General features: G+C 43.2%; 1 protein-coding gene across 1 annotated transcript in view; it reads right to left on the bottom strand.

Annotated features, from left to right (window-relative positions):
* Positions 1-4,555: 4,555 nt before the first annotated feature.
* Positions 4,556-23,152, bottom strand: part of LOC144479736 (nuclear receptor ROR-beta-like) — a 91,805-nt gene continuing 73,208 nt past the window's right edge. Inside the window, exons 5-10 of the mRNA XM_078198767.1 lie at positions 22,939-23,060; positions 20,703-20,835; positions 16,230-16,337; positions 15,343-15,453; positions 11,532-11,644; positions 4,556-4,823 (exon numbers count right to left, since the gene is read on the bottom strand). Of these exons, the coding sequence (XP_078054893.1) occupies positions 4,662-4,823; positions 11,532-11,644; positions 15,343-15,453; positions 16,230-16,337; positions 20,703-20,835; positions 22,939-23,060 (749 nt within the window). The 3' untranslated portion in view covers positions 4,556-4,661. The remainder of the gene's footprint in view (positions 4,824-11,531; positions 11,645-15,342; positions 15,454-16,229; positions 16,338-20,702; positions 20,836-22,938; positions 23,061-23,152) is intronic.

Below are 23,152 nucleotides of genomic sequence, written 5' to 3'. Positions count from 1 at the left end.
ATCTTTCTGCCCTCTCTACGGGCGGCACTGTTTTCCCTGTGTCTGCTCCGAGTGCTCCGGTTTCCTCCCAAAGTCCAAAAGTGTGTACGTTAGGTAGATTTGTTATGCTAAATAGCCACTTAATGTTAGGGGGATTAGCAGGGTAAGTGCATGGGGTTGCTGTTGGTGTAGGCTCAATGGGCCAAATGGCCTCCTTCTGCACTGTAGGGATTCTATGTAAAGAATCCCATGGCATCACATTGAAGAGAAGGTGTGGGATTCTCCTCGATGTCTTAGCCAATAAGTATCCCTCAACAAACACAAGTCAGGAGTGTGATGGAACACTCTCCATTTGTCTGCATGAGTGCAGCTCCAACAACACTCAAGAAGCTCAACACCATCCAGGACAAAAGCAGCCTGAAACATTCAATCCCTCCATCACTGATGAACATTGGCAGCCGTGTGTACCATCTACAAGATGCACTGCAGGAACTCAAAGCTCCTTCGACAACACAATCCAAACCCTCATGGCCGCCATCTCTAGGACAAGGATAGTAGATACTGGGAACACCACCACCTGGAAGTTCTCCTCAGGTCACTTACTACCATGACTTGGAAATATATTGCTGTTCCTTCACTGTCGCTGGGTCAAAATCCTGGAACTCCCTCCCTAACAGCACTGAGGGTGTAGCTAAACCAGACCAAAGGCAGCTCACTACTACCACCTTAGAGGCATACGCTGGAACTCTACCGCCTCGCCCGCCAAGGAATCGGTGCGGGTGAGAGGTGGACAACGGAAATGTCCGTTGACTTCGGGTGGGAATTTCCGGTCTCACTCGAGCGAGGCTGTAAAATCCCGTTCATTGAGTCATACAGCACAGAAAAGGCCCTTTGGCCCATCAAGTCTGCACCGACAAGAACTACCACGAAAAGCATGCTAATCCCATTTTCCTGCACTTGCCCCACATCCTTGAATGTTATGATATTTCAAGTGCTCATCCAAATATTTTTTTTAAGGTTGTAAGCTTTCTGGTGTCCACCACCATCCTAGGCAGTGCCTTCCAGATTCCCACACCCTCTGAGTGGAAAAGGTTTTTCTCAAATCCCCTCTGAATCTCCTGCCCCTTACCCTAATTCGAGGCCCCCTTGTGATTAACCTCTCAAACAAGGGGAACAGCTGCCCCATACTCACCCTGTCCACACCTTCCCAATTCAGGATTGGGAATTAATGCTGGCCTAGGCAGTGACACCCACATCCCTTGAAATGAATAAAAACATCACAATAAACCCCAACAGACAGAAAAATGTATGGTTGGTTTGCTTCTGATGGAATCATAGATAATGAAGCTGATGAAAAAAAGCATTTAGTATTTACCCACTCTTCATACAATATATAATTTTAATGTAGTTCATGTACACATCCTTTACATTATACATCTATATCCATTCACTAATTGTTACCCAATCTTTCTTAAATTGTCAATATATTAAAATAAGAATTTGCTTGTCATTGAAATCCGAACAAGACTTTTAAAAAAATCTTTCTATTTCTTCTCATCTTGCATTTATATAGGTATTTCATTCTTTTTAAAAAAAAATAGAATTACAGTTTTACAATACAGACCAAAAAAAAATCCAAATAACTTTCTAAACTATATAACAAATATTGTCCATCAGTTAATGTGCCAGGGAAAGCATTTTCCACATTTTGAAAGAGAAACATAAAGCCGGGTGTTGTTTCATTTCTCTTTTTTTTCACAACATTCACAAGAATAATACACACAGTGTAATTTTATTTATTTATTTTTAAGTGGTGCGAGACACTACTCTATCATATGAACTGAAACACATCCTGTAAGGAATGGATCAACGTTTTGGATCCCAGTGGATCATTTTTTTAAAAATACTTTTTTTTTTGCTAAACTCTACCTTATGCAACACACAAGCCAATTATATTCTTTCCATATACAACTAGAAGGTATGTCCTACACTGCAAGTGAAGAAGTGGAAATGAATATGCAAGACCCAACAATGAATGTTAAAATCAAAAACACACGTTAGGCTCTCTCTCCAAGGAATGTCTCATAAAGAAATCTTCAATATTTTTAAACTTAAAAAAGTGCTTAACATCTGGAATCCAGCAAGCAGATCCTTAGCTTACACATGTTCAAACATCTCAACTGTACTCAACATAGGAAAAATAATACCTTCTACATTGCTGTTTCAGCAGTTTTCTGAATGCACCTACTTAAAAGGCAATGCTGGCCTTCAGGGCATCCAGCGCCAATGTGGTGTTGTAGTCTCCAGATTAGACGCTGCACCGGGTGTGGGAGGACAGGTTTGGGAATGGTGTTAAAAACCCTGCACTATTCCAGAAGCCCCATTCAGTAAAACACGACACTGCCCTTTTTCAATGCTCTGCACTTGGTCGTCTTCTACACTATTGTTCTGTGGGCACTGATAGCTTTCTGGCACTTGGCTGAAGTGACCACGTTTGAACCCAGACTGAGAATCCCAATGGGCCTTTAGAACTGTCTACGCACGTCCATTTTCCAGAAGTCAATTAACCAAGAACAATAAGGAATGACAGCTGACTTGTTGATGTTTCTCCCCCTTGGTCCAGGGCATTGATTTTGATCGTAATGAGTCTCGTTTCTACCTTGCTGGAAATTGACCTACATATGGTCATTGAATCTGGGCTGGCATGGGCTGAATATCACCTCAGTCAGTGCAGTTACTTACAGAGCACACCAAAAACTTGGAAATGTTCCCTTGTATGTATTACATATGTTAAAAATCCTTATATAATGTGACAGATTGCAGCGTAACAATCAGTTTTGTGGCATCAGATTTGTCACCTATTTCATCTCTCTGTTGAAGCCACTTCCCATACACAAGTCACTTTCTATGGATCTTCTTCATTGCTATCAAACTGCATACTTGTCGACAACCTCCTACCTGCTCGAATGGATTGTTGTTCTTTGCCGCACCCCCCCTCACCCCCCTCCTCCCCATTTGTGCTGAAAATCCATCACTGTATGTAAAGCGACACACTATAATCCAACCAATAAATAATTAACTTAAACAATTTTGCTTGTACGTTGTTACATATTATTCCCTTATAGAATATCAGTAATGGAGAAAAAATAGAATACAAAATACACTAAAACAAGTGTGATACTCAGAAAAGCCATTTCTTCCAAACATTGCAAGAATGTTCAACCGCTTTCATTATGAAGGAATGGGTTTCTTGGAACTTTGCAGGAGTGTGCCATACATGTGAGGAAAACAAAAATCATACAATGGATAATAAATTCCCTGAAAGTTTAGCAAAGGCTGTAAATAATACTTGGAAACCATTCTTGATCTGGGATATACTGGGCAGAGTGAGGGTGTAATATGCGAGTTTGCAGTGTAGGTCGGTAGTTAACATTAATTTTATTTTTTAAAGCAGTAGTTTACCTATATTAATTTAGTTTTCTGGGTGCCTGCAAAGACGGAGGCCAAATGTCACTTCATTGTTGCGCCCTGCTGGCTTACGGATGTTACTTGATGAAGGTCTCAGCTTCCTTACAGCAGACTACATGGGGAAACCTTTCCAGCGACCGTGACTGTATTTTTTCATCTTTTTATTTTCAGGGTCCTTCAGGTTCCCCACAGCCCGGAATAATCTGGCTCCCTATTAACAAAGTATAGAAACCCTAATGCTTAGGCATCTAATATACTAAACCAGTAGTCAGCTCAAGCGGCCATTTTATGGCCACTGTGGGAAACACTGGATTTTAGTCTAAGGATAAAATAAAATACGTTGCAAAGCTATGACTATTGTCCACTAAGATGGTCTAAGTGCTAATGGACACCATAACCTTTTAATTATTATTACATGCAGGTGTCATTTTGACCATTTTCTAAAGATATATATTAATAATATAAACACATACACATTTACATGGATAGATTCCAGAGTTTTCAATTGCTGGCTTCAGCATTGTTGTAATTTAAGTTCAAGGAATTGCGATGCTCTCCTTCAAATCTCCACCAGGCAGTATGCTAAAGAAAACAAACAACTGCCTGGAGGAGAAGTCTAACATCAATGGTGAACCACCAAGAACAACTCTGAAATCGCCGAAAACTCAAGAGTAAAAAGAAACACTCTTCATAAAATATATAGGTTTGCAATACAGATAAAATACTATCTATACTCCTTTAATTCCCTCTGCTTTTTACCAGCAGATGTGATGTGGAGATGCCGGCGTTGGACTGGGGTAAACACAGTAAGAAGTTTAACAACACCAGGTTAAAGTCCAACAGGTTTATTTGGTAGCAAAAGCCACACGTGTGGCTTTTGCTACCAAATAAACCTGTTGGACTTTAACCTGGTGTTGTTAAACTTCTTACTGTGTTTACCAGCAGAAACAGATTTTAGAGCATTGGAAGGTCAGTCTTGCGATTTTGAATTAATTCTGGTCCATGAACACAATGGAACATCTTTTAAACGTCATGCACAAGGGTCTTTCCACTATTTATAGTATCCCAAGTATTTACATTCTTTTGACTGTTGCGGTGTAACCGTATGAAGTGCAGTACATTCATCCTAGTGCTATTGCAATTGGTGATTGAGGAATTTAAATCCATTCATTTTTTTCACTTTGGGAATGCTGTGTCGCATTGGACTGATCGGCTTAGCTGTTGGCGGAGTCTGGATACTGCATCTCTGTGCTGAATACTTCCTTGTAGAGCGGGGGAAAGCTGTGTACTGTTTGTGGGTGGAGCAGTTTGAACAGCTGTAGCTTATCCACATGAAGGTTACAGACGGACTTCACCATCGATAATTTGGAGATCAGCTGTTGAGGAGGAAGAGAAAAGGCTGCATTGAGTTGCAACAAAACAGAAAGTGCTTCTTGATGCAATCATAAAACAATAGAAATTTTATTTTTTCTACAAGTTTTTACATTTATTATTGATCAGATGTTATCCATCCCTAATTGTCCTTGAACTGAGTGGCTTACTAGGCCATTTCCATTAAGAGTCTGGAGTCACGGGCGGCACGGTAGCACAGTGGTTAGCACTGCCGCTTCACAGCTCTAGGGACCTGGGTTCGATTCCCGGCTTAGGTCACTGTCTGTGTGGAGTTTGCACATTCTCCTCGTGTCTGGGTGGGTTTCCTCCGGGTGCTCCGGTTTCCTCCCACATTCCAAAGATGTGCGGGTTAGGTTGATTGGCCATGCTTAAATTGCCCCTTAGTGTCCTGAGATGTGTAGGTTAGAGGGATTAGTGGGTGAAATATGTAGGGATATGGGAGTGGGGCCTGGGTGAGATTGTGGTCGGTGCACTCGATGGGCCGAATGGCCTCTTTCTGTCCTGTAGGGTTTCTATGATTTCACATGTAGGCCAGACCAGTTTTCCTTCTCTTAAGAACCAAGTGGGCTATTATAACAATCAATAATGATTTTAATGACATAATTCGACTTTTAATTCCAGATTTTTATCGAATTCAATAGTCCCGTGGCAGGATTCGAACCCAGATCCCCAGAGCATTACCCGGGTTCCTCAATTATTAGCCCAGCGTCAATACCACTGCATCACCACCTCCCTGCAGAAATACTGCTTGGGAGATTAACATATGAATTATTGATTCTTTCTAGAACATTTCTATTATATTCTATTATTCCACTGTTTTAAAAGTGATCTGAACACCCTCATTAAAATAGTGGGCAGAAAAATATGATATAAAACTTTTGGGCTCAGGTGTCACATTGAAATGTAAAGTCTGTCGAATAAAATTGGACAAGTTAGTCTAAAATGGTATTGAATTCATGTTGCTTCAGGCACAAATACGGTTTAAACTGAGCCTAACGGTATATATTGGAGGAGAGGAAATCAGAAACACAAAGGGACTTGGGAGTCATCGTTCTAGATTCTCTTAAGGTCAACGTGCAGGTTCAGTCGGCAGTTAGCAAGGCAAATGCAATGTTAGCATTCATGTTGAGAGGGCTAGAATACAAGAGTTGGGATGTACTTCTAAGGCTGTATACCCCACAGTGGAGTAAGTCATCCACTGTGATGAGTACTTGTAAATACATTGTATAAAGTAGACTACATTGGGATACCTTAGTTTGAAACGGTACTTGAAACTTGTACATCTGATGTGCTAAGTGTAATTTTACAAGATGTAAATTTTGCAGTATTGTGAGCAGTTTTGGGCCCCATATCTAAGGAAGGATGTGCTGGCCTTGGAAAGGATCCAGAGGAGGCTCCCAAGAATGATCCCTGGAATGAAGAGTTTATTGTATGAGGAACGGTTGAGAACTCTGGGTCTGTACTCATTGGAGTTTAGAAGGATGAGGGTGGATCTTATTGAAACTTACAGGATACTGCGAGACCTGGATAGAGCAGACATAGAGAGGATGTTTCCACTAGTAGGAAAAACTAGAACCAGAGGGCACAACCTCAGGCTAAATGGACGATCCTTTAAAACAGAGATGAGGAGGAATTTCTTCAGCCAGAGAGTGGTGAATCTGTGGAACTCTTTGCCGCAGAAGGCTGTGGAGGCCAGGCATTGAGTGTCTTTAAGACAGAGATAAATAGGTTCTTGATTAATAAGGGGATCAGGGGTTATGAGGAAAAGGCAGGAGAATGGGGATGAGAAAAATATCAGCCATGATTGAATGGCGGAGCAGACTCGATGGGCTGAGTGGCCTAATTCTGCTCTTGTGTCTTATGGTCTTATGAGAGCAAACTGTGGCGGTAACTGAAGAGTTAATATTTGGTATTTTAGAGCACAGTCTATTTGCCTTTTTGTAGTTTCAATGGGGTCAATTTAACTTAATTCCCCAGAGGGAAACCCACAGCATTGGATGGAACGTTAGAGGGCGGCAAGGTGGTTAGCACTGCCGCCTCACAGCTCCAGGGACCTGGGTTCGATTCCCAGCTTGGGTCACTTTCTGTGTCAAGTTTCCACATTCTCCCCGTGTCTGCGTGGGTTTCCTCCGGGTGCTCCGGTTTCCTCCCACAGTCCAAAGACATGCGGGTTAGGTGCATTGGCCATGCTAAATGTCCCGGGATGCGTAGGTTAGAGGGATTAGTGGGGTAAATATGTGGGGTTACGGGGATAGCTGCAGACTCGATGGGCCGAATGGCCTCCTTTTGCACTGTAGGGATTCTATGAGATTCTAACATTGGTTTCATACCCCATCCAATATTACTTTACACTGACTTCAAAATCAGACAGGATACCAAATCAGAATTACACCAGAATCTGTCAGCTTCCAAAATGGGTGGGTTAGGTTAAAATTAGCTCATATGTCATAAATTTTAAACGCAAGCAGTGTACAGGCAACAGGTCAGTGCAGCAGGCTGACTGACCACCTGATACGTCCAATACTGGGGCTGTTTTGAAGACTTGGTCTCATTGACATAGGGTTGCTGGGACTGTGGGTGGAAAGTAAATGTCCTGGGACACTTCGGCCTTCCGCAACGTCAGACGGCCAGGCTGGTGTGGACTTGTCTCTGGTAGGGAAGGGGCAGCAAGTCATACCAGACTGTTATCAGGAGACCACCAACTTGCTTCTGCCAGACTGGAAGCCTCAAAATCCCCCTATATTGCCAACATATTCATGCATAATTTCTCACTAAGTGTTAACTGATGAATGTTAGAACCAATTATTCAATATTTAAGGGAATTGGAACAAATTGCATTTGAAACATGTCAAAATATTTTCCAGTCCCACCCACAGCAGGAATTTCCGCAGGTGGGACAGACAATTTGATGGACTGCTTAGAGGTCCGTTGACCTCGGATGAAGATTTTGGGCGGCATGGTGTCACAGTGGTTACCACTGCTGCCTCACAGCGCGAGGGATCCAGGTTCAATTCACACTATGTGTGAAGTTTGCACGTTCTCCCCATGTCTGCATGGGTTTCCTCCGGGTGCTCCGGCTTTCTCCCACAGGCCAAAGAGGTGCAAGTTAGGTGGATTGGCCATGCTAAATTGCCCATTAGTTTCCCAAGATGTATAGGTTAGGGGAATTTGCAGGGTAAATATGTGGGGTTATGTGGATAGGGCCTGGGTAAGATGCTCTGTCAGACAGTTGGTGCAGATTCAATGGGTCAAATGGCCTCCTTCTGCACTGTAGGGATTTTATGATTTCTGGTCTCTGGGTGGGCATGATCAGAAAATCCCTGTCCATGGGATTTACAACGTGAAATCAGATCAACTTGCACCAGTTCGCTGTAAACCAACTCATATATTTCAACAGCTTGGATATCTTGCAGTCCTGTTCAATGTTTTCATGTATGATTCTTTGTCAGAGATATTCACTCGACCTTACTTATTAAAGTCAGTAAATATTCAGGATGTCATGTTTTGTGGATATTGACATTTTAGAAATAGAACGTAATGGAGAACGTGCTCTGGAAACTAAGGTTAAGTGTGAATTGCGTCCAATTTCTTAACTAAAATTGAAAACTGCTATGATTTTATTGTTACTGTGGTCATTATTTTTTAAAAATTTATTCGTGGGACATGGGCGTCACTGGCTGGCCAGCATTTATTGCCCATCTCTAGTTGCCCCTGGAGGGCAGTTGAGAGTCAACCACATTGCTGTGGGCCTAGAGTCACATCGAGGCCAGACCAGGCAAGCATGGCAGATTTCCTTCCCTAAAGGACATTAGTGAACCAGATGGGTTTTTCCTGACAATCGACAATGGTTTCATGGTTAACAGTAGATTCTCAATTCCAGATATTTTTTATTGAATTCATATCCACCATCTGCCATGGCGGGATTTGAACCCGGGTCCCCAGAACACTGGATGAGTTTCTAGATTAATAATCTAGCGGTAATACCACTAGACCATTGCCGCCTTCAATGGACCATTTTGGTGATGTACTTTTATTAACTGGGCGAATGTTTGCAAGCTGTTCTTCATCAGGAGTGAAATAATTTTCTAATGTTGATAAATGGAAGTACTTTAGTAAAAGGAAAGCCGATTATTTAGTGTGGGATTAGACATGCTGGAATATTTCGGTTGCTGGTTAGGTTTGTGATGTCAGTTAGTTGGTGCAAAGTGAATGTGGCAACAAGCAGCATGAATGAAGATAAATTTTCAAGTACTTGGAGGAAAAGATGATCGAGGAATTTGTGGACGTGAGAGACATCGGGGAGGATTTTAATGCCCCAAAGCTGTTTGAATGGCGGTGGATTGAAGAGTGGGCCACCAAACACTCTCAGGAAGTGGGTCAGTCACTAAAATATTTTCTTTCAGGAGGCTGTGTGCCGCTTTAACTTTTACTTTGTACGCTTGCCGTCCAGCTTTCCCAGGTCTTGAAGCGCACCAAATGAAAAGAGATTGTCCAAATATTATCACCAGCACCACTATAAGAGCTTGCATTTACATAGCACCTTGAGTGATGCAAAGTGTCTAAGGTGCTTCACGAGAGTGATATCAAACAAAACGTGACACCAAGGCACAGATAGGGTATTGGGGCAGATGAACGGCACTGTTTCTGAGGTAGGATGAACAGGAGGTTGACACAACAAAGCTTCCCTGCTTACACCGACTCCTCACCCGTGATGGAAACCTCGCACCCACCTGTCTTCCAGCCATGATGGTACCCGAATGATCAAATCCTGAAAACTCACTCTTTCGTCCCCACCCACACCCCCATCTTCTATGTCCCACCAAAAGCAAACTCTCTTCTCTCCCTGACCCAAACCCCAGAGACCCTGATCTCTCTGCAATTTAAACACCAAAGATCCTGAGCAACCCCCCAATCTAAATTCTGAAGATTCCAATTGCTTCCAAGACGCTTTTCTGCCCTGTTAATCTGAAAAAAAGTTTAAGATGGGTAAAGTAGCGGGACTTCAGGCAAACACATACTTCTGGATTTCTCATTCCCAAATCCCACCATCCCCCATTCTCTTCCTGCCTCACTCACCATGTTTGCAAGTTATGCAAGTCCAGTTAGTCTAATCAATAATTTAAAAGTTAAAGGGCGTGATTTTACCACACCCCCCTGCCACTGCAGCGGCGTGGAGAATTTGCCACCTGGCCACATCTCCGTTCACTACAGTGGGACCAGAAAATCCCACTGGTGTGAAGGGCCATAAGATTCTGGTCAATACTCACAAACAACTGCCCTTTATAAAAGGAGCATACCGTACTCTAATTCAAGAACTCACATTAGGATTTAGAAATTTACTGACATTTTGCCAACATAATGCAACAGAAACAAAGTGCACCAAAGAAAAAAAACGTTCTTGAATCCAGAAATATGCAGAGCTGCTCTGTCAGATAAAGATTATAGTTGGGATTAGGATTACCAGAGTGGAAATAAAAATAGCCAGATGAAACATCTATCCCTAAGCGCTCTATTAACCATTCATTCAGTATTCACCAAAATAAAATGCAAGCCACGTAGGAGAAGTCCAGTCTTGTTAAAGGTCTTGTTAGCTGCTTCTATGAAACACAGTCCTGGATAAACTGCAATGGCATTCAGCTAAATACAAGCAAGTCCGAAACCATTATTTCCAGCTCTTGCTTAAAACCTGTACCCTTACCAAAGATACTTGCCTGTGTTAAAACTCTCCCACCAGCCCACATTTTCCTTACTCTCCCAAAGTAAACCAAACCAGGAACAACTTTGACACGCCATTATATCCCGAGCAGATTTTCCTGCTCTATCTCTATCTCTATCCCCATCACAAAAACCATCTACTTCCTCTGTAACATTGCTCTGCAATGACCTCATGCCTTTGTGACCTCAGGCCAGCCAATTCCAATACTCTCCCGGTCAGTCTTTCATACTTCTCCCTCTGTAAGTTTCAGGTAATCAAAACTTTAGTTCCCTGTGTCCCATCCTGCACCAAGTCCTACTTGTCAACCTGTCCTCACTGGGTTAAATTGGCTCCAAATTTCCCAGTGCCTCAGGTTTAAAATTCTTACCTTTGCGTTTAAGCCCTTCCATTGTCATAACCGTCTTCTAGCACTGTAACTATTCCCTGAACTCCCCACTGCAGCCTTGTGGATTCTGCCCTTCACTCCACCATTGGCACCTTTCCCCATTCCCTTAAAATCCATCTCCTTGACCAAGCTCCTGACATCTTTTTGTCTTGCTTTCTATACTTTCTCCCTGATGCTTGGCTGGCACGGTGGCACACGGTGGTTAGCACTGCTGTCTCACGGCGCCAGGGACCCGGGTTCAATTCTGGGTGAATGTGTGGAGTTTGCACATTCTCCCTGCGTGGGTTTCCTCTGGTTCCCTCCCACACTCCAAAGTTGTGCGGGTTAGGTTGTTTGGCCATGCTAAATTGACCCTTAGTGTCAGGGGGATTAGCAGGGTAAATGCATGGGGTTACGGGAATAGGGCCTGGGTGGGATTATTGTCGGTGCAATTGCCTGAATGGCCTCCTTCTGCACTGTAGGGATTGTATGATTCTGTGGTGCACCTTGGAGCAATCCTTTGCATTGAAGTGTTATACAGATGCATGTTGGTCTTTGTTCATCTTGCTTGGATTGTACTAATTGTTGCATTTATGAAACAAATCAATATACCTTTGATAACTTGTCATCATCCAGGTGATTTTTGTGAATGGCATGTTGCAATGCCTCAAAAATCTTGTCCTGTAGCTTCTTGACTTTTCTAGCTTCTGTCAACCATGGTCGATCTAAAAGAAAGAGGCAGAGATGTTATTCCACACGTATTAAAGGAACTGCTTGCAAAGATTGTGCCGATGGCGCACAACTGGTGGTATCAGATTGGCTGCCCATTGTACACAATGCGTTACTAGTTCCATAGCAGTCAATGGAATGAAACGTCACGTGCCACACGTAACAGGTGACCAATCTGATACCACCCTTTGTGTGCCATTGCCCCAGAAAAATTTAAATGCAACAGAATGACTGTTTATGAAGCCCTGGTTTCTTGTATGGCATGTTAAATGATTTCTCGTCCAATGCATGTACAACACGTGGAGCTCTCTTGAAATAAAAAAGCCATCATTCTGCATTCCTTTATTTCCTTTGGTGGCTCACAACTCCGTACTAATGTTGAAGAAACAGTCACCTTTCAGCTCCGACATTCAACAAAGCCCCCGTCTGTCTTTGAAAAAGATCCCTTTTTGAAAGTTTGGTGTCCCACCAACTTTCCTCCTTCAGTCAGCACCTCCGGGAAAGATTAACTGCCTTTTCAAAATCACTTGCCATTTGTGGGAACTTCCCTGTTTGTAAAACAGATGCCAGGTGTGTCTACATTACAACCACCACTGCAAGTCACAAAGAGAAATTGAACAAAGAATGCCTTGTGAACGTCCTGGGAGTGTGAGAAGCCACCTTATAAACTGAAATTCTTCCTTTAAAGTTGTAGCATCAACTTAAGGCCTTGACCTACAATTTCAGTCAATATTACCATCTTCATTCTTAGAATCATAGAATCCCGACAGTGCAGAAGGAGGCCATTCGGCCCATCAAGTCTGCACCGACCACAATCCCACCTAGGCCCTATCCCCATAACCCCATGCATTTACCCTAGCTAGTGCCCCTGACACTAAGGGGCAATTTAGCATGGCCAATCCACTAACCCGCACATCAGTAGGGTTGCTCAGTTATTGAGGTGGTTACAGGGTGGGAAAGAAGCAATATCTTGGGAAGGGCTAACATTCAACTTAGAAATTGACAAAGCATTTTATTCTTATTTATCTTTATAGTGCAAGTAAGAAAACCCACCTTTTTACATGATTGCTATAACTTAAGATGCTGAAATTAAATAACAATTATATATTTTATTTATTTTATAAATGCAGAATATGTGTTAGCCATTATGATTTATGGAAAGTAAAGATATACATGTTTTAAAGTTTATTTATTAGTGTCACAAGTAGGTTTACATTAACACTGCAATAAAGTTACGATGAAAATCCCCGAGTCACCACACTCTGGTGCCTGTTCGGGTACACTGAGGGAGAATTCAGCATGGCCAATGCATCGAACCAGCACGTCTTTCAGACTGTGGGAGGAAACCCACGCAGACACGAGGAGAATGTGCAGACTCGGCACAGACAGAGACCCGAGGTCGGAATCGAACCCGGGTCCTTGGCGCTGTGAGGCAGCTGTGTTAACCACTGTGCCACCGTGCTGCACTGGTTTGTAATGAAATTGTTTTGCTTCATCGATGCTATCTGGGGCACTGGAACAGGATGGTGAGGTGATAACTGTCCACAAATTATTCTGATAAATGTTCATGTGGTGGTCCAAGGGCTATCAGATCAGATAATGAAGGTGACTAGTCACTGAAATCAGCCACCTCAATGGGACAGGAAACTAGTCCAAATCTTGCAATGGTTTAAGAAGGTTCCTCCATTCTCAGATTAAATTGGTGGCATGGTAGCACAGTGGTTAGCACTGCTGCTTCACAGCTCCAGGGACCTGGGTTCGATTCCCGGCTTGGGTCACTGTCTGTGTGGAGTTTGCACATTCTCCTCGTGTCTGCGTGGGTTTCCTCCGAGTGCTCCGGTTTTCCCCCCACAGTCCAAAGATGTGCGGGTTAGGTTGATTGGCCATGCTAAAATTGCCCCTTAGTGTCCTGAAATGTGTAGGTTAGAGGGAATAGCGGGTAAATATGTAGGGATATGGGGGTAGGGCCTGGGTGGGACTGTGGTCGGTGCAGACTCGATGGGCCGAATGGCCTGTTTCTGCACTGTAGGGTTTCTATGATTTCTATGATTAAAATATTCGAGCCCAGACAAGACTTCTTGGCTTTGATATCCAAGTCTTAAACTAGCTGATCAGCAGGAGAGGGGAAATAAAGTTATTGAATGAAAATCAAAGAACACCCATTTTTAAAAAATTATAATTCGGGCTCCAACAAATTTTCCAGAAATTGCATGTTTCAAGCTGCATCTTCCAGAAATTCTGCCAAGCAGCTCAGGTTGCTTTTATGGGGAAAAATGGGCAGACATTCTCTTATTTTACACTTAAAGAAGAATATTCCTCTACTGATGACAGACCCTCATGCACCTATTGTTCAGTTACATTAAGCAGCACGAAACAGTTAAATTTGGAGCAGTCTCGAGCGGAAACTCCTGTCCGAATTTTTATCAGTGCTGGATCAGATCAGCAAATTATCTTTTTGATAAAACACTGGGCAGAATATTCAACGTAGTGGGCTGGGAGAATCACCCTCAATATGTATGGAGGGCCAACATTCTTGGAACGAAAATTGAGATCTTGACTGATGGCATATCTAACAATTAAGAGATTCAATAACACGACAAGCATTTCTCCCGTTTCCTTCTCACATTCCAAGACGTGGTACTCATTAATCACTTTTTAAAAAATGTATTCATTCATGGGATATGGGCATCGCTGGCTGGGCCGGCATTCATTGCCTATCCCTGGGGGCATTTTTAAGAGTCAACCCACATTGCTGTGGGTCTGAAGTCACATGTAGGCCAGACCAGGTAGGGACAGCAGATTTCCTTTCCTGAAGGACATTAGTGAACCAGATGGGTTTTTCTGACAAGCGAGAATGGTTTCATGATCATCATTTGACTTTTAATTCCTGATATTTATTGACTTCAAATGTCACCATCTGCCATGGTGGGATTTGAACCCGGGTCTCCAGAGCGTTACGCTGGGTCTCTGGATTACTGGTCCAGTGACAATACCCCACTGCGCCACCGCCTCCCCGACTTCAAAACAATGTGAATTAACATCTTGAATTTCACCCACACCCACCTCCCTTTCAAGAAGCACTTTGGCTCCACTGGCTAGATGGAGCTGTTCAAGCGAGGAATCATGGTAAATAACCCATTATTTTGTTCAATATTACTGAACCAACGGACAGTACCACTAGACCATATCCAATGAACCACTTGAATTTCATTCAATAACTTTATTTCCCCTCTCCTGCTGATCAGCTAGTTTAAGACTTGGATATCAAAGCCAAGAAGTCTTGTCTGGGCTCGAATATTTTAATCATAGAAATCATAGAAACCCTACAAGTGAATTCTGCAGTGTTTGAAATTCAAGATGTTAATCTTGGGGTTCGGCCACCCATTGGTTGAACTACCTGCTCACATGCGAAATGGAAATGAGGAGGCGCACAAAATAAGCCAAGTCACATCTTCCCATCTTCCTTCCCCCTTCAGTGCCACACTCACCTCCCTTTCAAGAAGCACTTTGGCTCCACTGGCTAGATGGAGCTGTTCAAACGAGGAATCATGGTAAATAACCCATTATTTTGTTCAATATTACTGAACCAACGGACAGTACCACTAGACCATATCCAATGAAACACTTTTAAAGTCAGGGTATGGTGGACAGTTATTGGATTTTCCAGCTTGATCAATATCCATGTTTTACATACCTGGTGACAATAAGATACCAGCTGTGAACAATGCAATCTCTTCCTCCGTCAAATGCAGGCAGCACAAGCTTTTTGCCAAGTCAAAGATAACATTGATCAAATCATCACAACCTGGGAGGTTTAAAAGAGGAAACATTAGCCTTGTAAGTCCAGCTACAGGAACTTGTGCAAAATAAATTATGGGTAATGACGATCATAGAATCCTACAGTGCAGAAGGAGGCCATTCGGTCCATCACGTCTGCACCGACAACAATCCTAGCTAGGCTCTATCCCCTTAGCCCCACATATTTACCCTCCTATTTTCCCTGACACTAAGGGGCAATTTAACATGGCCAATCAATCTAACCCACACATCTTTGGACTGTGGGAGGAAACCGGAGCACCTGGAGGAAAGTCAGACACGTGGAGAACTCCACACAGTCACCCGAGGTCGGAATTGAACCCGGGCTCCCTGGCGCTGTGAGGTACCAGCGCTAACCACTGTGCCACCGATGATCAATAATAAATTATTTCTATAGATTCCTAAATCTGAATGAATGACAAAGCAATATTTGAGAATCTCCTCAATTGCAAGCTTTTAGGACAAGTTTGGGGTCTCACGCTCCACATTATGCATTGGTCTCAAAATCTTCCAATGCTTTCACGGGAAACTCACCTTGTTACAATTCATCTTACTGCAAGACTAAAATGGAAATTTAAATGCAAGGTTGAACCTTATTTTTGCGTCTGTACCAACGTGGCGGGTGGCGGACTCCTGGCTTGTAATAAGTTTGCACTTCTGCACTTCCATATCGGAAGCTTAGGTGCCAATCTGGCACCATCAAATTTCTAGGCTGGCTGCGTTTACCTGTGACACCAACTTATTTCTGTGCTAATCAAATCTTACCCAATGATTTGAAGATCTGTGTGCCTCCATACTTTCCCTCAAAAAACAGTGTGTTGTTCAAAGGGTTATACGCCCGGCACATTCGAACCAACAAGACCTCAAGGCAACCTAGAACAGAGAGACAGAAAGTTCACTCTCTGAACTCACAAAGTCAACACTTTTTAATTTGGAACAGAATCTTCATTGCGAGGCTAGAATTAGTCTCACAGCAGCACTAAAATTGACATTCCAAAAGGAATCTTGAAAATTAGAGGACAACATTGAATTAAAAAGCTTGCTCGCTTCAACCAAAAAGGGCAAGAAGCTATTTATGTGTATATCTGGAGTTAAAGGTTATCTCCGATTGCAATGGGATCTTGATCAATTGGGCCACTGGGCAGATGAATGGCAGATGGAGTTTAACTTAGAGAAATGCGAGGTGATGCATTTTGGTAGATCGAACCAGGGCAGGATTTACTCAGTTAATAGTAGGGCGTTGGGGAGAGTTTATAGAACAAAGCGATCTAGGGGTACAGGTTTATTGCTCCTTGAAAGTGGAGTCACAGGTGGACAGGGTGGTGAAGAAAGGATTCGGCATGCTTGGTTTCATTGTTCAGAACATTGAATACAGGAATTGGGACGTCTTGTTGAAGTTGTATAAGACATTGGTAAAGCCACACTTGGAATACTGTGCATAGTTCTGGTCACCCTATTATAGAAAGGATATTATTAAACTAAAAAGAGTGCAAAAAAGATTTACTAGGATGCTACCGGGACTTGATGGTTTGAGTTATAAGGAGAGTCTGGATAGACTGGGACTTTTTTCCCTGCAGCGTGGGAGACTTAGAGGTGATCTTGTAGAGGTCTATAAAATAATGAGGGGCATAGATCAGCTAGATAGTCAACATCTTTTTCCAAAGGTAGGGGAGTCTAAAACTAGAGGGCACAGGTTTAAGGTGCAAGGAGAGACTTACGAAAGGGTCCAGAGGGGCAATGTTTTCACACAGAGGGCGGTGAGTGTCTGGAACGAGCTGTCAGAGGTAGTAGTAGATGCTCATGAGGCTACAATTTTGTCTTTTAAAAAGCATTTAGTTACTTAGATAAGATGGATATAGAGGGATATGGGCCAAATGTGGGCAGTTAGGGTGAACTTAGTGGTTTAAAAAAAGGGCGCCATGGACAAGTTGGGCCAAAAGGCCTGTTTGATTACCGAATACTTTGTACTTAAAACTGAGATGAGGAGGAATTTCTTCAGCTAGAGGGTGGTGAATCTGTGGAACTCATTGCCACAGAGGGCTGTGGAGGCCAGGTCATTAAGTGTCTTTAAGACAGAGATAGGCTCTTGATCAAGAAGAGGACCAAGGGTTACGGGGAGAAGGCAGGAGAATGGGGATGAGAATTATATCAGCAATGATTGAATGGCGGAGCAGATTTGATGGGCCGAATGGCCTAATTCTGCTCCTATATCTAATGGTCTTACTTTGAGGGTAAGTTTAACTCAATCTGTCCAATTAACTGAAATGCTGGATTTACATCCAGCCTGATTTCACTCTCCATTGAAAGTATAGACTAGCATTTGGGGGTTCGGGACAAGGGGTGGGGGGCAGGGAGGGAGAGACCCTGGTTCCTCCCAATCTCATGAGCTTCCTGATGGCAAAAATCACCCACTTTGCCTGTTTTCACAGACAAAGGTGAATGTGTGACCAAATGAAGGAGATGTTAAACATCCACAACTGGGATGGTTGTGGCACGGGGGCACAGTGGCATGCGCTGCTGCCTCATAGTGCCAGGGACCCGGGTTCAATTCCCAACTTGGGGCCCCGTCTGTGCCGAGTCTGCATGCTCTCCCCGTGTCTGCGTGGGTTTCCTCCGGGTGCTCCGGTTTCCTCTCACAGTCCAAAAGACGTGCTGGTTAGGTGCACTGGCCATGCTAAATTCTCCCTCAGTGTACCCGAACAGGCGCCGGAGTGTGGCGGCTAGGGGATTTTCACTGTAACTTCGTTGCGATGTTAATGTAAGCCTACTTGTGACACTAATAAATAATAAATAAATAAAGCTTCAGAGAAAACTGCAACAGAAAAGTAGAAAAGAGTAAATCAACAAGAGGGCTCAGAATCAGATGTTTTTCCCGAAGGACTAAGATAAAAGTTCAGAAATTTTTCCAGAAGCTATATTGAGCCAGGTGCTGACTACTTTTGAAAATGGAATTGGATTAACCATTTGGAAAGGAAGAATGTAAAAAAACCCATGGAATGAAGTGGGAAATGGTGTTTGAATAAATAGGCACAACAAACACAAACAAGTGTGCTGAAATTCTAAGTAATAGAAAATTAGGGATGGGCAATAAATGCTGGCCAGCCAGCGACGCCCATGTCCCACAAATGAATAAAAAAAGTCGACCATTTTCAAAGCCAGGTATTAAATCCAGGCAGTTATATTCACGTGTGTGATTTATTTTGTAACAAAATTAACTTTACCTCTGAAAAGCTTCAGTAGCTTAGCTCTGACTCACTCTAATGCTGTATCCTCCATTTTAAAATTGAACATTATTATGTGGAGTCTTATCAGTTTTTATGAAGATGCACTGAAGGATGTCCAGTCGATTTTCCAAAATAAGCGGGCAGGATTTTCCAGCCATTCCCACCAGTGGGATCTTCCCCCTCCTCCCACTACTGCACGTTCACTGGTGGTGGAGGGTGCGAACAATGGGAAAGCCCATTGACAGCGGCGGGCTGGAAGATCCCACCGCTCGCCAATGGTGAGCCACCTCCTGCAGAACAGGGAGGTAGAAAGTCCCACCCAGTAATACAGCTGCCGTGTTGGTTATATTCCTACGTTCTGGAGCGTTCATGCGGGCTACCAACTTACAACTTGCCACAGACATGAAGGAAATTTATTACACGGCAGTGATCACTAATGGTTGTTTTGAGTGCAGTCTCTAAGGGATAGCTTAAGAAAAACACATAGGCCAGAATTTTACCGACATGTCCGCCCCGATTCCGGGGCCGGGTGAGGCTCGGAGAACGGCATTCTCCATTGGCCTCGGGCGGGATTGTACGAACCTCGGGTGAACGTGCCGGTAAAATTCCGCCCATAATCAATGAAAACGGCAATTAAAAACATCTACCTATCCACAGGGCAAACTTAAGGAGTGTAAGGAACATCTGAGATATGTGTATAGCAACTCAAATATCAATATTTCAGTCCAGTTTCTGAACCACATAAATCTTGAAATGTATAACTTTTGTGAATTTGATAGAATTAATCGATCCAAGGTACATTTGACTTTGGAGCATTGTTGGATTACCTTGTTCCCAGATACCAGAATGGATCATCCATTCTTGCAACTTTGGTCTAATGGACATATCCCTTTCTCTCTGCTTCAACATCAGTAGTAGGGTCTTTAGCAACCATGTCCCTCCTCTTAAGAGTTTTGTTCCTGAACTTCGTCTATCTTGCTCTCTTCCCACCTTCATGAGCTTCCTTAAACCTTTCAATCACCTCTTCAACTTCTGTCCTTCTTGTTCACATTCGCTGAGCCCCTTTAAAGAGCCTTGGGACATTTTAGAAGCTGAAAGGCCTCGAGAAGTGAAGTTGGCTTTTTATAGGTATTTGTTCCCTCCCAATGAGGCCCAGTAGTTTTACCTGCTTTGGGCATGTATCCTGTACTTAATTATCTTCGCTATAGAATCTGTTCTATTTGCAATCTTCTGAAAGCAGGATAACTTGCCTACGACTGATGAAAACTTTAGGGGAAGCACATTTACATCAACCCAGGGCAGCGAATGCTCCAGAAATAACATTTTCATAACGGTGACTATGAATTGCAAGGATAAGGTAAAAAATAAATTGGAAAGCATTATATTTGATGCTGCTGACTCAATGTGCAATCTGTGCTGTCCCTTCATTACAGGCTCTTGAATGATATCTAATAGAGAGTCTGTCAACTCACTTGGATTCAACACAGGCCCTGAAAGTAAAGTTAAAAAAGTTTATTTATGAGTCACAAGTAGGCTTACATTCACACTGCAATGAAGTTACTGTGAAAATCCCCTAGTCGCCACACTCCGGCGCCTGTTCGGGTACACTGAGGGAGAATTTAGCATGGCCAATGCACCCAACCAGCATGTCTTTAGTCTGTGGGAGGAAACCGGAACACTCGGAAGAAACCCACGTGGACAGCATGGAGAACTTGCAGTCTCCACACGGACAGTCATCCTAGCCGGGAATTGAACCCGGGCCCCTGGCGCTGTGAGGCAGCAGTGCTAACTACTGTGCCACCGTGCCACCCTGAAGTTAACAATATAGGGTTAGAATTCTTAGTTCCACTCAGGCCCTCAGCTTTACTCCTGCTTTTGGTTCTATTATTTTCCACTGTGGATTTTCATTTGTCATTCCTGAAACATTCCCGTTAAGTCCCAATGTCCATATTTCCTAAAAACAATGTCTGGTGCCCATCAGCACCTTTTTGTCAGAGTGAAATGTGCTAGGTACCTGCTTTAAGAAGTATGATCTGATCATTCTGACATAGCTCCATGAATCCACTGATCCGCTTGGCAAATTCGACCACGTACTGGATTGCATTTGTCACTTGGATTGCACACTGCTGCCACATGACCTCACAGGACTGTTCAAACACAGAATCAAAGAAAATATATTGTACAAAAGCCATCACCAGGTTTTATACTGTAGATTATACCCAACAAGTAATAGTGACTGAGTGATCAATATGTTCCTTTATCTATGCTTTTTTATAATTGGGTAATTCTTATAACTTAGTATACAATTGTTGCAAATCAAACTTTTGTGGTTAGAAATGAGATACTTGCAGCACGGCGGCACAGTGGTTAGCACTGCTGCCTCACAGCGCCAGGGACCTGGGTTTGATTCCTGACTTGGGTCACTGTCTGTGCGGAGTCTGCACATTCTCCCCGTGTTTGCGTGGGTTCCCTCCAGGTGCTCCGGTTTGCTCCCACAGTCCAAAACACGTGCTGGTTAGGTTCACTGGCCATGCTCAATTCTCCCTCCGTGTACCTGAACAGGCACTGGAGTGTGGCGACTAGGGGATTTTCACACTAACTTCACTGCAGTGTTAATGTAAGCCTACTTGTGACACTAATAAATAAATATATAATTCTTGGAAAATATGACAAAGCTCTGGTTTATTGCTAGGTGCAGTGCAGCCCAGCCCAATTCTCCTTTTACTTATGTGATAGAATCCCTACAATGCAGAAGGAGGCTATGTGGCTCATCAAGTCTGCACAGACCCTCCAATAGAGCATCTTACTCAGGCCCACTCCACACAGACAGTCACCCGAGGCCAGAATCAAACCCGAGTCCCTGGCACTGTGAGGCAGCAGTGCTCACAACTGTGCCACCATGTCACCCTGCAAAACATGCTGCTGGCTTTAGTGATTACAGTTATGGAGCTTAAAGCCTGTGCTGTAATGGGACAACATCTAACAAACTCTTAAGCAATCCCAACTGTTTGAGTGCAGCGACTGAGGCAAAGTTTCCCATTAATTGAATGAGAAAGCAACAATAAACGCTTATATTTATACAGCACCTTTAACATAGTTAAACATCCCAAGGTTCTTTACAGGAGCATCATCAAACATGACACCTGGCCACATAAGGACATAATAGATCAGTGAGCGAAAACCTGGCAAAAGAGGTAGGTTATAAAGGAGCACCTTAAAGGTGGAAAGTAAGATAGAAAAGCCAAGGGGTATAGCGATGGTATTTCATAGCTTTGGGGCAATGATGGAAGATTACATTATACTATACACAAGAGGCGGAATCTGAGGAGTGTAGATATCTCGGAGGGCTGCAGGAGATTGCAGAGATAGGCAGAGGCTCGGGGGAGGAATTTAAAAACAAGGATGAGAATTTTAAAATCAAGATGCTGTCTGATTGAGAGCTTGGGTGGGATATTCCACGCAATCCGCTGGTGGAGGTAGCCTGCCGCTGGCCAGTGGCAGGATCTTCCAGTCCCGCCATTGTTAATGGAGTTTCCCACTGAATGCATCCCTCACCGCCGTCAAACCAGCGGTGGGGTTGCGCCATTGGCAGGACAGGAAGATCCCACCGGCATGAACGGCTGGAAAATGTAGGAGTGAGTGGGGAATGGGACTTGGTGCGAGATAAGAAACGGGCAGCAGAGTTTGGATGTCCTCAAGTTAAGGAAAGGTAGAATGTGGGAGACCAGCCAGGAGTGCACTGGGATTGTCAAGACTAGACAGGCAGAAGGATACACTTTGATTTGATTTATTATTGTCACATGTATTAACATACAGTGAAAAATATTGTTTCTTGCGTGCTATACAGACAAAGCATACTGTTCATAGAGAAGGAAAGAAGAGGGTGCAGAATGTAGTGTTACAGTCATAGCTAGGGTGTAGAGAAAGATCAGCTTAATGCAAGGTAGGTCCATTCAAAAGTCTGACAGCAGCAGGGAAGAAGCTGTTCTTGAGTCGGTTGGTACGTGACTCTCACTACTGAGGATGGTTATGGAGGGTAAATAAAAAAATAACCTCAGTGGAATTTGTACTCTGCATTGTCTCTACAAACAGCTTCTCATTTCAGTAGAAAATATCTTCTTCCCCACGATGTGAACTTGGAGTGAATGAGAGTGTATTATTTCAAACTAGCCTTTGTGTTTTTAACCTGTGAAGATTTGCACGCTGTGTCACAATTGGTGAAGGTTGCTTCAAGCAGGTTTGATCAATACCTTGTTTTGAAAGTTGCTGATTTCCTCCTGTGTGTAGGGCTGCCAAGCAAATTGCTTTAACTCTTCAACTGTGTACTGGCAAGTCTCCGAGTGTGATTCCACCACGTTCTGTGCTACCCGATCTGGAGAAGAGGACGCAGGTTTTAAAGTGACAACACAAAATACTCAGCTCAGAATCAGAAACATTTATGAATTTAGTCCAATGGATCCTATT

Source organism: Mustelus asterias, chromosome 26, assembly GCF_964213995.1.
Source record: "Mustelus asterias chromosome 26, sMusAst1.hap1.1, whole genome shotgun sequence".
NCBI classification, from domain to species: Eukaryota; Metazoa; Chordata; class Chondrichthyes; order Carcharhiniformes; family Triakidae; genus Mustelus; species Mustelus asterias.
This window is presented reverse-complemented; position numbering and strand designations above follow the sequence as displayed.